This window comes from Maylandia zebra, linkage group LG11 (assembly GCF_041146795.1).
Source record: "Maylandia zebra isolate NMK-2024a linkage group LG11, Mzebra_GT3a, whole genome shotgun sequence".
Taxonomy (NCBI): domain Eukaryota; kingdom Metazoa; phylum Chordata; class Actinopteri; order Cichliformes; family Cichlidae; genus Maylandia; species Maylandia zebra.
The window spans coordinates 32,073,608-32,089,849 of record NC_135177.1 but is presented as its reverse complement, the minus strand read 5'-3'; the positions used below and the strand labels follow the sequence as shown (position 1 = coordinate 32,089,849).

Genomic DNA, 16,242 nt, shown 5'->3' with positions numbered 1-16,242 from the left:
GGCACCCCACGGCTGATGTACACAGGCTGTTTTCACAGTGTTTACATAAACCTGATGCAAGCTGCATTGCATTTCCTGTAACTGTCAGCCAGTATGTTATTTTTGTGTGGTTTAAAATTACACAGTAGAACGGAACAAGCGGTTTTGGAGCTAGATCCGTTTTCTGTTTGTCCAGTGATTTACCGTCACATCACGGAGATGATGCGATGCAGCTCTTAGCGATGTCAATGCATCTTCAATCTCTTAGTCATTGTTGCCGTGTAGGTCTGTTCTGTGTACCTTCTTATTATGCTGGAATCATTGAGAGGAGATCGTGCCAAGAATATAGCAGCGAGATGTCATTTAACTGAGCAGTGAAGTGAACAAAACCTATTTGCTGTCACTAAAGTTTCAAACTTTAATCTCACCATCAGAATTTAGAGAATGACTTGTGGAACCTGCAGTGGGATGTGCAGTAATAATGTATTATTCCAGTTTGATGGTTTTTGTTTGGGGTTTTTTTTTTAACCCCACATTTTTATTTATTTTTTTTGATAGGGCTGATCGTGACATGTTGTTTAATGTACTTCCTGTTGTTATGCTTCAACTTTGGTGTCATTCAGATATGACATTTCAGATGCTGTATAAAAACTGTTATTTTTGTCACCCATCGGTTTGCTTAACTGCTTATCCAGTTCGGGGTCATGGAGGTGTTGGAGGCTATTCCAGCCAACACTGGGAATGAGGTGGCATAAACTCTGGACAGGTCCCGGGTCTATCACAGGGCTAAATTAGAGACCGACAGACAACCATTCATACTCTGATTCATACCTACAGTCAAGTTAGAATTATCATTTAACCTAATATTCATGATCCTTTACTACGGGAGGAACCCATGCAGACACAGAGAGGACATATAAAAGACCTGAGTAGCATATATTTATCTCACACATACGATTACATATGGATTTTTTTTTACTATAATTTTTTAAGTAGCAGAACTGAAAATTTTTGCAACACAGAGTCTGCAGGAAGTGATTAGTCTGTGGTGTCTTCATTGCAGAAGCGGAGCACAGAAATCCTACCTGTTTCATGGGTTATTTTTGCATGACCTAACTTATTCAATCTGCAGTGACCCAGTTTGCACACAAAATGCCTGCAAATGTGACTTTCAGATCATTAAACACGTAGGGGTGTGTGGGGGTGTGTTTTCAGATTACTCCTGTAATCAGAGATTTACATTCTTTTCGTGATTGCAGTCATTTTCAAGGGGTGTTAGGGTGTGTGAGATGACTGCAAAGTGGTCTGACAAAATCAAAGGTGAAGTTAAAATCATAAGTTCAAACATATTGGCTGTGCTAGTCAGTCAGAGAAACTTAAAATCAATAATGTTTCACACAGTCCACAAACTCACAGGAGGTATGTCTCCCATCAATATTTCACTGTAATAAGTTGTTAAATCTTGCAACAAAGTTTCTATGTTTGCATCAGTGATGTTAACTAAAGCATAATTATCACCTGTTCGATGGAGAAGGATAGAAGGCAGTCCTACAAGCAAAAAAAGTGCATAATGGATTTGCTTTAATTGGCATAGGCTGCAGTCCCCCGGTGACATGGAAGAGGATGGATGGATAAATGTACAAAGTCATTACTAATAGAAAAAATGTTAAAGCAAATGTTTCTCACATGCTGCTCAGCCTCCATGTGGGTGGTGCTCCTGCTCAGAGAGAGAATAGTAGGATGGCAGAGCTTAGCAGTATTATTCATACATTTTCCAGTTGCACTTTTTAACACAAGGGAAAATCTTGCTAAAGGAGCATGAAGTGCTATTCTACATGACAAAATAGGTAATTAGCAACAGTAAGGTGAACTGAAGTGAAAGTAACTGCAGACAGAGATGATGGGTTTGTTTCAAATCCTATGCGACGTGCAAATATACCAGTAGTTGAATATTGACGTACAGCTCTTGATCATTTACATTTGTAAAACATTATATCAGCAATTTCCAATGTCCAAACGATGTCCTCAAGTTACTACTTTCTAATAAGTCTTTGTGAAATGTAGGAAATTAGCTGGTCAATGGAAAAATAATCAGTTATCATGTTATCAAAGCTGAATTATATGTCAGAGAACTCTATTGGTAGCATTTAACCTGGATAAAAACTGCATTTCTGCCTGTCTCTGTTGCCAGGAATGGGTGACCCAGCGTATTTCTATGTGGCCTGTGTGTTCCTGCTGAACGGCATGATGATGAGCATCTTCTTCATGTACGGCTCCTACCTCAGGTAACCTCTCCAGCCCAGCACTCTCTCCTGACTCGCTCACATGGACACTAGTGAGGAGAGGATGATTTTTAAATGGTCCATCCCAATAAGCTGTCAGGCGTAGACCATTTGTCTGCTGTCTTGGTCAGATTTATAGATTTGAACTATCGGAAAGAAGATAACTTCTCTGAATCCGTCTGCTGCTTTCTGCTCTTCTTTTAATCCCACCTCATTTTCATTTTTCCTCATTAGTGGCAGTCGACTGGGTGGCGTTATTACCACATTGTGTTTTTTCTTCAATCACGGTGAGGTAAGTGCAGTTCCTTTAATATCTTTATCAGGATATTCAAATGTTGGAGCTTTGGGAAGTGTAAGCTTCTGAAATCTGTAAAACTCAAAATGAAAAAAAAAAAACCCTCAGAAAAAGAGAAGGATGGTTAATAGGGACTCGTTTCAGCCCTCAAAGGAGCTTAGAGTTGTTTTTGGCTCGCACTCAAAGCTGAATCCCTCCGCCTATCTTCTTCTCTCAAGTTTCCTCCAGAACAAATTTCAGTCAAGCGCACACTCGAACACATTTCTGTCCTTTCCCCGAGTGCTATGGCGGCTTGTGACAGCAGCATCTGTAATTTCCACTTTTTCGGAGGAAGTAGTAAAATGGCAGTCTGGCTGGGTAGTCGCTCCGAGGTCAGTGTTGACTGCATTAAAATAGAGGTGTGGGTGTTTATTAGCCTTTAGAGACAGGCTCACTAACCTGTGAATTATGCTTATGCAGGAAATCTAAATCGTCACTTGCTCTATTATCTGAAACTAATTTTAACTTTACGCTGTAACCTTCTGCATGACCTGACGTTCACCTCTCGATAAATGTAACTACATGTCGTGTGGACGCACACCACAACAACTTGAGTGGTGTGGAAGGTTGCAGCATAGGGATAAAAGGAGTTTCTGGTTACGATGTAGATTTCCTGCAGAAGTCTCAATCAAGCTCAACAGCAGGACCTAAGCAGACTGCTCGCTGGATCCGTGCACAGATAAAAGCTGCAACTGTGCAGTTTGTACCTTATTAGTCTACTGTTCCTGTTTTCACACTAAAATGGAGTAAGGAATCAAATTAATAAATCATTTGTTGGAATACAAGAGCTCCTTATTCTATATTCAGCATTTTACATGGTGTTATTTTTATTTCTTTTAATTTTATTTCAGTTTTTTCTGTTTAATTGTGAGTCTTTCATTTGTAATATTTTTACTTTGAAGTTTGGGGGGGGGGGGTTGTTTTGTTTTTTTCGGTATGGTATCTCATGTTATGGAGCTGCACACCTACTGCGCTATGAGCCACAATGCAATTCATGATTAATGCTATAGCGAGTATATAGAGCCATATCAATGTCAAAAGTAGACATTCAGAAAGTTAGATGCGATCCATTTATCTAAACTTGATTGTAGGCAATCACTTTATTTGAGGACTGAAAAGCATGAAGTACAGTCACAAAGAAACAGTCACACATCAGCCTAAAGTTGATTAACTACAGCTAAATGCAGTCACCGGCTTAAACTTTCACCTGCTTTATTTTATTCTGGTGAGGTGACCTAGAATTCATCAATAAATGTGTTCTCCTGCTACAGCATAGATTAAGAACATGCAAACCTCCTCACACAGTGTTTTTGCATTTAAGAAATCCTGCCAATAGACCGGTACCAGATGTCTTACATTAAGTGTCTGTAATCTCTACACAAGCTGTGTGTTACTATACAGTCTGTGTCAATATAGGATTAACTGAGATTTATTTATAAGCTGCAGAGGAGTAAAATGTATCTCTGTTTTGTTTTTTTTCCTCTCAAAGAAAATCAGAGCTATGTGAATTTGAGTTTGAGCAAATTTGATTCTTTTCTTGTCCACGTGTATTTTATCAGAGCACTCGAGTGATGTGGACTCCGCCTCTGAGGGAGAGTTTTGCCTACCCTTTCCTGGTCCTGCAGATGCTTCTTCTCACATACATCCTACGGTAAACTCACTCAGCGTCTCCACTGCTCTGCTAAATTCATATTGTTGTAATTTGGTAAAGTGTTTCAGAATGTTCAAAGGCATCATAACACACCCAAGCACATCATGAATAACTGTCATGTTAATACTGGTGTGGGACCTTGTTTTGCTTAATGAACTCCAAATGATGGTGGAAACATCTTTTGTGATTCTGCTCCATGTTGACATAATTGAATCACAAAATCTGTTTGCTGAATGACCACATCCCAAAAGGGCTTTACTGGTTTCAGAGTTGGTGACTGGGGAGGTCAACAAAATCTGATCTCAGTATCATGTTTATGGAATCCATACTTGGAGACTTTTTTGACTAGGGCTGTGCGATATGACCAAAATCTCATATCCCGATATAAGACATCTATCGTCCCAATAACGATATAAATCACAAAAATTTTACATTTTCTGTAAATTCTGTGAATCTCGGGCAGCTCGACTTGCGTGAAGTGCTTCCAGCTGGGCGTCGTGTACCTGGAGTCGAGTGTTTTAACCGATGCATGAAACGGCGTGCTGCGGGGAAAAGCTTGTTCTAACGTTTGAGTCTAAGGTTTATTTTTAGCACCTGACGGCTCTTTTCTCATCCGTAAACACTCTGCATACTCTTTCACGTGATTCAGTTTATTTTGAAAAGTCTCAACAGGATCTTGAGCTTTATTGTGAAAGGTTTATGTGGAAAATAAACAAGCGGACACGCGATAGTTTTACCGTCGTTGTTGCTAACGACAACGCATAAAAACGTGCTTGTCCGTCTGTAGTGTGGTTATATTAAATATAAGAGAAAGAGAGAACTTCAAGAAATGAATATAGCCACTACAGTTACCATCAAAACAGTGAAAAAATATTGCCGTAAACAGTTTATTTTGCAACACCACGAAACAAACGATAGCGTGAAATGAAACGATAGATGTTTTTATATCGTCATCCGATATATATCGTTATATCGAACAGCCCTATTTTTGACACAGTTCACTGCTGTGTTTGAAGATGATAAGTTGTAGCTATGAATGGATGTACATGGTCTGTAACAATACTCCGGCTCTGTGGCGTTCAAATGGTGATTGGAATTAAAGCTCAGAGTGTTCCAGAAAACATTCCCAATGCTATCACACCACCAAAAGCCTGGACCTTTGGATACTGTCTCAAGCTTTGGCAGAGTGGAGAATCATTAGACTAGCTGCAGTTTTTTATTTTTAGCCTTAAAATTTCCAGTTCGATTGATCTTGTGTTCGCTACAGCCTCAGATTTCTGTTGACCCAGGCATGGTTTTGTGCAATCGAAGCACAACTACCTAAAGGATAGTTGGCTAATTCTGAGCCGCTTTTCTGCTCAGCACAGTTAGCCGTTCTGTCTACTCTGACCTCTTATCAGCTATGAATCTCTGCCTGCTAAGCTGCTGCTGGATGGGGGTTTTTTTTGTTTGTGTTTTTCATTATTCTGGGTGAACTGTAAAGACTGATGTTATGCAAATTCCAGAAAATCAACAGTCTCAGCAATACTCAAACATCACTGAAATACCTCCACTTCCCAAATCATCACTGCCGTCACGTGATTGTCTGATCAGATTATATGACAATAAGCAGCTAAGCATAATATCCAGATAAAACGATCACCAAGTAGATGTCTGAACACATGTTCATGTAATCAGTTCATAATACCTACACCTACACGGCTCAGATATTATATGGTGCATTAGTTGGGTATATACTCTGCATGCCTAATTATATCCAAGCACTTGAACGGTTTCAAAAATATAAAGAAAGATGGGGAAGCATCTGTTTTTTCTTTTCATTTTAACACCCAGCTGGTGGTTGGCAGCTCAAGTTGTGTGAAAACTGTTTTGATACTGTGACTTCTCTTAGTGTCACAGTTAACAGTAAATTGAGAAGTACTTCTGTTTTATTTTCTTTTTAGCGTAACTTTGTCCATAATCAGGTTTCTGTATTACCATTAATGTGAGAGTGAATGTTTGTACATCTGTGTTTTCTCAAGCATTTTAATACATCTCATCTTATCTCTGCCACACCCTTGCTCTCACCACCTTTTCCCTCCATCTGTGTCTCTTCCCTCCCCAGGACACGGAACCCGAGCCGGACAGCTATGGTCGCTCTGGGCATCTCCAATTTGTGCTTTATGCTGCCTTGGCAGTTTGCCCAGTTTGTGCTGCTCACCCAGGTAAACAGGGCAAGATAAACATTGTGAGAGAATGTGGAGGGGAAGGGAAAGGGAGCACAGAGATTAAAGAGAAAATAGAGACTTGGAGAGAACAGAGGACTGGCAGCGCAGGTGCAAAAAATCAGACGCTGGGCAACATAGCAAAGAAATAAAAAAAAATCAGAAAGACTGAAAGAAAAGGGATAAACTCAGGAGATTCAAATCATATAAAATTCAAAAAACATTCTTAAATTGAAATTTTTCTAACTGATTGACACATTTAGGTTAGTATAAAGAAGTAGTAAATTAAGGTGTGTGGGCTGGCAGACAGAAGAGTCGAACTTCAGAACAAACAGGTCACTGCAGCAAGCATATGTGCTTACTAACAGTTTAGCCCACGCTGCTGCTGCTGCTGCCCCCTCAGGGCTCTGCTGCTTTTGTGCAGGGACTTTAACGCGGGACGTGTTGTTTCACAGATATTATTTCTTTGTTTCACATTTATAAGCTGCTAATTGAACCCATTCACCTCAGCCACTGCATGCATAATGCAATTCAAGGCCAAATACACCCACAAGCACTGCTTACTCATCAGTACAGAGGGAGTTTGATGTCAGTTGTTGGGTTTTACTATTTTTTGGGGGGGGGTTTGTTTTGTTTTAAAATTTGCAGTCACACAGTTAATTTTCTACAAGGCCTACAGTAACCCCCTTGAGCAATTACAATGGTCAAACAGAATTTGATTATGATCAGTAATTGTATTGGCCAATTTAGAAAACCTTCCAAATGATTACATTTGAGTGTGAATTCCCATCACAAGAACAGGTACTGGACAGCGTCCCATCATGGTGTCCTGTGGGCTGGGTCCTTTGAAGTATCAGGGGTTTTTTTTTTGTTTCTTTTTGTTCGCTTGTTTGTTTTTTGTTAAAGCGCTCACTATAACTGTAGTTAGTTTTGTTTTACATTATCAGCAGTAACTCAGACTTGTTCCCAGTGGGTGCTGGTGGTCTTACCTCTGCTTTGAGCAGATGATGTAGTTCTTTATTCAGCAGCACCCTTTAGTTTGTGCTGGAGTGGTTTGCAGTGGGGATGTGAATGAGCACCTCCTAATCTAAGGCGTTCTCAGCTAGAAAAGAGTAGCTTGCCCACTCCAGGTGGGGAATGAGTTGCTGGTCTAAATCAAAGTTCTAGTATCTTGCGGTCTTATTTATAAATGAGGGAAGACTGAAGCAGGAGATTGCCAGATTGAGTGGTGCAGTGTGTGCAGAAATGTGGATCCTGTTCCAGTCTGTCATGATGACGAATGAGCCGAGACGGAAAGCGAAGATGTCGATTTTCCAGTTGACCTACGTTCCTACCATCCTGTGGCCTCTAGCTGTGGGGACTGAATGAAAGAATGAGATTGCCGAAACAAGCTGGAGCTGAAGAGTGTCATTTACCTAGAGCTCAGAGTAGAGTTGCTACTCTTCCACGTTGAAAGGAGCCACTTCAGACGGTTCAAGTAAATGACTAAAATGCCTCCTAGGTGAGGTGTTTGAGCATGTCCAAATAGGAGCAGACCGCATGAAAGCTGGATGGATGGATGCTAAATATAAAGTAGGGTTTTTATGTGATAAATACACTGACAAGACAACAGGAAATAAAGGGAAGAGGAATGCAGTAAAGGATCCAAGTGGTATTCGGGTTACATTTATAACAACTGCTATGTGTATTTAGAGAGTCACTTTATTTTAACTGTAATCTTTCAAATGCCGTGATGTATTCAGGCTTTGGGTTTAAGTTCTGGAAATGCACAACAAAAATATTATGTTAGAGTGCTTCACAAGATACATTATGTAATGCAATGCCATAAAAGCTTTAAAAAATGAGTTGTTACATGTAAAGTGCAGATTTTACAGTTTGTTTGTTTGTTTTATTGCACCCCATTTTCCCTGTTCTTTCTTGATTAATATACAATACTACAAATTACATTTGGAAGGAAGGAATGTAAATTTCCCCTAAAGGCTCAAATCCAGTTTTGACATTAGCAACTTTTAATGTAAAGATAATCATGGGAATGTTATTGTTGTTTTGGACTTTTTTGTATGTGATGCATTAATGAGCTTTGTGGAGTGAATTGTTAAGGTAAACTACGCTTTGTTTTCCAGGTGGCTTCTCTGTTTGCTTCGTACATTCTGGGCTACCTCGCTGCTGCTAAGATGCAGTCCATCCTCGTCACTCATATGGTACAGTAGATAACTTTTCCTTTTGCAGTTATTTTGTTTCTAATGGCAAAACTTTACGTATTCGACACTAGTGTATTTGCATAAAGTTGAAATGTATTCGTTTAAAGCAATTTACCAAGATGTACAAGGTAGACTTTCTCTGAATCAGGTGTTGGGCATAAGTGAAAGTTTTCACTGCTCCTGTCCTCTGAGCTGTAACCTGCTCTCGCTCAGTTCTCCTTATCTCCCTCAGCTCCTCGGCCGGGAGAAATTCACATGAGCTGGTTGGACAAAGTCAGCAGAGACTTTGTCCTTGAAAAAGCTTTAAGGATACCACTGTGCATACATGAGTGCCTAAAAGACGAGGGTTGTGTGGGCAAGTTATTTCACACCACCAAGGACAAAAGGATATCTGTATTTGTTTGGAAACGTGTAAAGATATTTTTCTTTGTGGGTGTAGTATTTTGGACGCTTGTCCCTCTTTTCCACATTCTTTACCCTTAATCCTCTCAGCATGCCAAGCTGTTAGCCAGGGCCTGTGTGCGCCACTGATAAGGAGAAGGGCCTTTGTGGTAAGATGCTGGAGATTTGTGTCAGAGGAAGGCATATGGCTCTGCATAATTTAGAGAGTTTGGGAGTGATGACTGTGTGTGTGTGTTCATGAAAAGAATAGACACAACCAGGAGTCGATGTCCTCTGTGACCTCCAGCTCGTGTTAATGAGCCTGAAAACTGTCATTAGTTACAGAGCGTACACATGTGTTCACTCATATGCCAATAGGATGTTTCTAATTGCATACAAAGCCTCAAAATATGTGAGCTACTGTTATAAAAATACCAGAAATACTTCCTGTCTGAATGGCAGCACTTCAGCATTTGATTATTCGGATATCATTTGGTTTCTAGGTTTTTAAGCTGCTTTTTTATGTGGAAATATGTAAGACATTTCTCTCTCCTACAGCATCCATCATGCTTCATCCCACGTTTTTGTTGCCATTTTAGTGACTTTGCAAAGTAAAAATCTTCCCAGATGCTTAATTGACTTTTTTCCCCCCTCAAAAAGCCACTGAGCGGAAAACCTTATACACAGGATGGCTTTGCAATCTGGGGTCTTGCTCTTAAGCAAGAAGTCAGCTCAGTATGTGAGCAATGAACCGCTCTCATTCTTCATTGAGCTAACACAAAGGCAGAGACTGAGTACTGTAAGAGAGAGAAAAGGAAAAGCTCTAAATTTTCAGTGTTGATTAGCATTATGAGAACCTGAATCTATGTACGGTACTAAGCAATCAAAGCAATTTTGATCAGTCGAAAAGCACTTTGACATTTTCTAGAGCAAACATTCATCAATATGACGATAATAATAATGATGTTTCAGTAAAAATATCTGTTCAGTGCCTGAATAACTGGTAACATTTTGACTGTCACCACCGAGGTTCATCTGGCAGTACCGTTTACGTTTCCAATACTCTGAGTTTAGACTCATCACAGAAGCAGAAAAATAAACCTTTTTATATATAAAATGCCAAAGTCTTTTTACAATCTGTAAAGCATTGCAGCGGCTTCATAATCGGTATAATTTTTCTAATAAGTATCTACAACATTTTTTCATAATAATTACAGCAGCTGCTGAAGCCGCTGGTTTGTCATCACTGTCAACATTATAAACAGGTCATTGAATAGGATTGTATTTTAGTTGTGGCAGTATATTTATGTTTTAATACATTAATGCATGTTTACATAATAAAAGTGTTGGTTTTTAAAAAAAAAAACATACAAACGCCAACATCAACAGTGGCATGCAGACTATTAATACGCTGTATCCCTGACGATCTTCCTGCTACAGAAACGTTTTTTGCTGTTGGCAGTAAACATGGGACTAAGTGTTTTTATGGCAGCATTAGAAATACTGGCTAAACTTCAGCACTACCTGCCAAGCTCGGATGTTCAGCATTGTTTAATTGCACACACGGGTCATGCACATCATGCTGCACCAAATAGGACGGGGCTGCACTAAACGGCCCTCAGTGGTTTGAATACCACGTTCATGTGAGGAATGATGCTTTCTCTTTGTCCTCTTTATGCAGATCACACTCGGCGTCTGCTTTGTCCTGATGTTTGGTAACTCCATGCTCCTTACATCCTTCTACGCCTCTTCACTAGTGTCAATCTGGGTGAGTTGGAGGCTCCTGTATTACGAATGTTTAATCATTGATTGATTCAAGTCAGTCCTGTTTACTCCGATCAGTGATGCAGGTGGATTTAAATTTCAGCATATTTGTAAGAGTACACAGTTGTAACACATGTGTAACAGTAACTGCATTGAATTTTTTTCCTTTGGAGTGGAGTTATTCCACTTGCTTTTCACTTAAGATTTGTTGTTTTATTTTTTTAGGTAATCATTGCAATGAGGGAGCGATTTGCTCAAGTCTTCAGACAAGGCATTGTCATCTGGGTACTAAAGAGTTTTATTATCTATGCTTTACTGCACAACTACATGTTTCCACTTTACAGTAATTGTGTCATTCTTACAACATTCACACACTTTTGAGAAGGAAAAATAAAACGAGAAAATGGTTGCATGAATATCCCAAAAACAAGTGTGTAGAGAGAGAGAGAGATCACATAATGTTGATCTAACAGAATAGAGTGTTCTCAGACAGTCGGGTATCCCTGCTGTGCTAAAATATTTGAAGCTAACATCTCAAAGAGTAAGCATGCTTTTGTTTATGTAGTTGTCCAGTCAGCCTCATGGTTTGACTGCTTTGTTCTTCACCACCATACATCGCCTGTCTGAATCTTATGTATGTATTTGAACATGTCAATCCACCAATGTCGATGTGGGTTTTATTTTTCTGTACAGGTCATGCAGGGCCTGGCTTGGGTCGGCTCAACAGTTCTGCTTAAATTCCTGCTATCCACAGTCTTGGGTGCCTCTGATGATGTAAGTAACTCTAACTCCCCGTCTGTAAAATCAAACCCTTTTTCTTGACTCAACATTAATAATGGAAATGAACATTTTTAGGTCATTGTGTAGATATTAAGTAGATGAACCAAAAATGACCTCATAAGTGGGCTGATATAGTAGCTCAGTTAATATAAATGTAAATGGACTAGCCATATGGAGCACTTGAGCCATGTTTGATATTCACTATCAGAAAATGTCAAATTGAATTATTAAGAACGGAATTAAATATGCAAAATTTAAGAATAATTTTTTCACAGGGTGGATTAAAGTTTTATTCAAAAATGTATGTTTTCTAGGCTCACATCAGTGGATTAATCAAGTCTAAGTTCACGAGCTACAAGGACTTTCACACTCTGATGTATACATGTGCTGCTGAATTTGACTTCATGGAGTTGGAGGTAAATTCTGTTCCTTTGTCAGAGCTAAAAATTTGTCTCCCTGCCACTAAAGGATGACGAGTGATCACTGTGATTCTGAGCTGAAGCCTTCCCTGATAAAATCCTAGTCTCAGGCAGTTTTTTGAGGAAAATCTTGCCAGGTCTCACTTTTTAAAATGTCAGTGCTGTGAAGATGTCAGAAATGCTGTTAAAGGCCTGCTCCTTTGTATCAGAGCTGCTGGATTGTCTTACAGCAGGGCTGAGTGTGGAAGAAACCAGAACTGTGCTCTGAATTTGACAAGAAACAAAATCTGACAGCAAAACCTGGCAGCTCATTTTGGGCTGAGTTATGGGCTAGACAGTCGCCTGGTTTTGTGTGTGGTTTCTCAGCACTGCAGAGGAAACGGTGCATGCTTTTGGAACAGGCTGGCTCAAGCAAAATGCAGTGAAGCAGCTGTAATCAGTGTAGTCATATACTTTCTTAATGCTTTAAGATTCATTTTATTTAATTAGCACTTTGCAGTTTTATTGTAATCTGTTTATTATATATAGAATTGCAACATATCATGATTCATAATATTTTGGCCTTTAAGCATTTGCAGTTAATTATTGCAGTGCTCAATTAAGAATTTCCCAAACTGTTATTTATTTTTATAACCATGTTTGTATTTTAGTAGTAATTTGCTGTGCATTAGTCTCTCACTTGCCAGCCACCTCCTTGAAATTATTTCAGCTTAGATATACTACAATGCTCAGATGTGATAGTTGTCCTCTGTCTCTGAAAGTATTATTGTAGGATATACCTAACAATATAAAGGGTCTTGAGGCGGCTGTTGTTGTGATTTGGCTCTATAAAAATAAAACTGAGTTGAATTGAATTGTCTTCTTCTCTGCCTCAGACTCCTGTGCGTTACCTTAAAACGTTGCTGCTGCCCATCAATGTGCTGGTGGTTGCTCTCATTGCTGGCAGGGTAAGTCCTCTTGTAGGCATAAAACCATCCCTATGAAAAGGATAAACATTTGTTTTGAAAGCAGCAGACGGTATCAGGTGAGGTGTATTGGGAAGCCTTGCTCAGAACAGTTATGGGTTTCTCTTGGTCTGTGGGAAAATGGATGAAAATTAGCAAGATCTGTCTTAGTCACCGCTCTTTTTGTTCCTGTATCGCCTATGCTACAGTTTACAGTACATTCCTGCATATTGAACCATCGAAATTGCTCAAACAGCTAGCATTTGACTTCATAAGTCCACATTCTCACATTCAGCTGTTGAATGTCTGGAAGACTGGATGATTTTGCTGAAATCTTATGAAAGCAGCATTAATATGCAGTTTATGGCTGTATAAATATCATGGTGTCAGACTGACACTAAAGGTACAAGTGAACATCGTCACCACACCATGGTTCATATGAGAGAAAAGGTTCCTTCACTGAAAAAAACTCCAGAGAAGATCACACATACTGGCTCATGAGCTTAGATACTTTATATTTTTAAGCTTGAGGTGAGGAAATGTTGGCAGAAAAAGCAAGAAAGCCCAAACAGTCATGTGTATAAGAAATCTTTTGTTTTTTTAAAAATCTCAAACTCTTCTGTGAAGAAGAAATTATGCAGCATGACTGTCAGAAAGTGTCTGCAGCATGAAAGCTACGATCTCACCTTTCAGAACAGCAGGCAGTCAGACATAAAGATCAAATCACTTATTGAGCCGTGAGCTTCTGCTTCACAGCAGCTGAAAGACAAAGCTGCTGTCTGCTCTTGTTAGTTCACGTAGATTTCCTTCCATTCTTGTGTAGACTAAGAAGCTTTTTTAAATTCAGGTGTTATTGTTTCCGTTTCAGTAAACTACAGTTGTTTTATTTGGACTTGTCAGGAACTGATATACATTTTTATATTTAAGCCTTTAAGGAAGGGAAGGATGAAAAGATTTCCCCCCGATTCTGGTCACGCTAACATTTGTAGATGGGAAACATCAGAGGAAAAATATTTGAGGAAGTCCTATTTATATGATTTAATCTCATTATACCCTGCCCACGCTAAGCTAAGAACACATGAATCAGTTTGACAAAGCATGATATGCAGAACATTTAAACATGAGAAGAAATATCCTTCGAAGTATTTGTCTTTTTCAGACCATCCAGGATATAGTCCGGTGCCTGAGGCACGGGGAGAAGACGTTGGCCAAGACTGAGGACGCTGACGAAGCTGCAGGGTGAGGCTTCCTCTCTAGGGTGATTTCAAGGACTTGATGCATTCTGTTGATCAAACAGAAACTGTGTTTAACTGGGAAAATAAAATGCTCTAAAATAATGCAGTGTCTTACCTTTAAAAGTAAAATAATGGCTTGATTTTTGTTTTGAGTGGGCAGCTGGCTTCACATATTTCTGTTTTGTGTTGCAGGTCTGAAATAGCTGCAAAAGGAGAGGTGAGAAAAATACTTACTTCATTTATTTTTTTTGTTAAATATATGCAGATATAAAAATTATCTTGACCACACCTCCACGTGTTCCCTTTTCCTAAACCTGTTTTATATGATTATATTCTCCCGTGCAGTGAAGTCTGCTCAGTTTCTATGCCCCAGAGTGATTTTGATCCCTTTTCTCATTACCAGGAAATCAAAGGCATTTTTCCCTTCTGCTATGAAATCCCACTCTACTGCCTTTTGTCTGCTTTCTCCCAGCTGCTTCATGTCATTTTCTGTAATATCTCTCTCTGGGCAGTAAAATGTTCAGATGTTCAGTTTCTAAAGCTTGCCTATATAATGGCTCTGATGGTCTATAAATGCTCAGAGAGGAACACTTTCTCACTGCGCAGGAAAATACAGGTTAAAATGTACTGAAGAGATCACAGCTAAGGAGCAGATCGCAGTGCTGTTTCTGATTGTAGTTAATGACAACTTCCACTGTTTGTTTTTTTTAGTTTGCAGTATGTGCATCACAAATTTAGATCAAATAAATTTGATTGCTTAATCCAATCCTACATCAAATGAGCGACACTAACATTACTGAAATGCGTCTGCACTTTATGTCCGTAAACAGCACAGCTGTCATCTGTGACTTTTCCATCTGTGGCATTGAATCCAGAGTTCTCAGTTGGCTAATTGTCATTTAAAACAGAGAGCAACAGGAAGGCGAGCATTAAGACACACCATTATAGACTAAATACTGAATTTAAATTCAAATAAAATATAGTGGTTTTGTTAATACTTTTTTTAATAGTTACATTTTTGTGTTCAAAGATGATTTTGCAGGCATCGTAACATTTGCCATCCTTGACAGGTATGCCAATGTCATTTGTGCCATTGGCATACCTGCCAGTTCTGGTCTTATCAGGCAAATGCTGGTTTATCAACATAGATCTCACAAAAAGACCCCACGACCTCACCCCACCCTCATAAAGTCTGTTTTTCAAACGTTGGTCAGAAACATGCACACACGTAACCTAATATAGGTCATAATGTAGAGCACAAAAAAGTTGATACGGTCCCACTGTTTGGTTGATGCCCTTCCAAAGCCCTGACTAGCTCTCCTCGTGTAACGGCCATCTCCTCCACACTCTGGAGACTATGTTGGCAGACATAGCACACTACCTTTGCAACCTGATTGGGCTGCAGGTTCTCTTTTATGCTCCCAACTGTAAGAAGGATAGTAACAGATACTGAGAGACAGTAATGGCCTGTAGTTACCACCTGAAAAGCCGTTCTCTTTCTGTGGCGGCTTTGCTGTTGTCTCTCCAGTGCTCCTGTTTTTACTTTGATTTGCGCCTCAGGATGTAAAATGGGTTCACAATAGATTCTGCTTCCTAAGTGAACTGATTGATATCTCTAAACGTAACGGACTCTGTGTTTTATTACAGTGATTCATTTATTTATTTTTTTGTCTGAGCAATACATTTAAAAACAGACCATCTATATATTTGTTACACCTCAAAGGTGGACACACTGTAGGCTTGTATCCACAGATGAAACATTGAGCTTTTTGAACTGGTATCTACATATAGAATTTTTCCACTCTAAGGAGTCAAAGTGCTTCTTACTGAAAGCCACTTGCACTCTTTCATGTGGTGCGATTCAATGAGTTTGGGCAGTCTGGGGTTCAGCATCTTGTCCAGCAGCACAACTGCGGTTGCTAGACAACCAGCTGTCCCTCTTGAGCCACAATGGCTCAATTTTTGCTTCTTAAATTACTTACAATATATTTAAATTTCAATCATTTGACAACTTGATCAAATATTTTAGCAGAACCTGACAGTAAAGAAAATCAGGTCTATGTTCAAA

The 16,242-nt window shown here is 39.4% G+C and overlaps 1 protein-coding gene across 3 annotated transcripts in view; it reads left to right on the top strand.

Annotated features, from left to right (window-relative positions):
* The window catches only part of dpy19l1l (dpy-19-like 1, like (H. sapiens)), a 28,932-nt gene that overhangs the window by 5,666 nt on the left and 7,024 nt on the right, over positions 1 to 16,242 (top strand). For all 3 annotated transcript variants that reach the window (XM_076890209.1, XM_004560173.4, XM_004560174.5), the window contains 12 exons: positions 2,171 to 2,264; positions 2,496 to 2,553; positions 4,155 to 4,246; positions 6,351 to 6,450; positions 8,574 to 8,651; positions 10,714 to 10,800; positions 11,022 to 11,081; positions 11,490 to 11,570; positions 11,891 to 11,992; positions 12,871 to 12,942; positions 14,099 to 14,178; positions 14,367 to 14,391. In XM_076890209.1, coding sequence (XP_076746324.1) covers positions 2,171 to 2,264; positions 2,496 to 2,553; positions 4,155 to 4,246; positions 6,351 to 6,450; positions 8,574 to 8,651; positions 10,714 to 10,800; positions 11,022 to 11,081; positions 11,490 to 11,570; positions 11,891 to 11,992; positions 12,871 to 12,942; positions 14,099 to 14,178; positions 14,367 to 14,391 — 929 coding nt within the window. The remainder of the gene's footprint in view (positions 1 to 2,170; positions 2,265 to 2,495; positions 2,554 to 4,154; positions 4,247 to 6,350; positions 6,451 to 8,573; positions 8,652 to 10,713; positions 10,801 to 11,021; positions 11,082 to 11,489; positions 11,571 to 11,890; positions 11,993 to 12,870; positions 12,943 to 14,098; positions 14,179 to 14,366; positions 14,392 to 16,242) is intronic.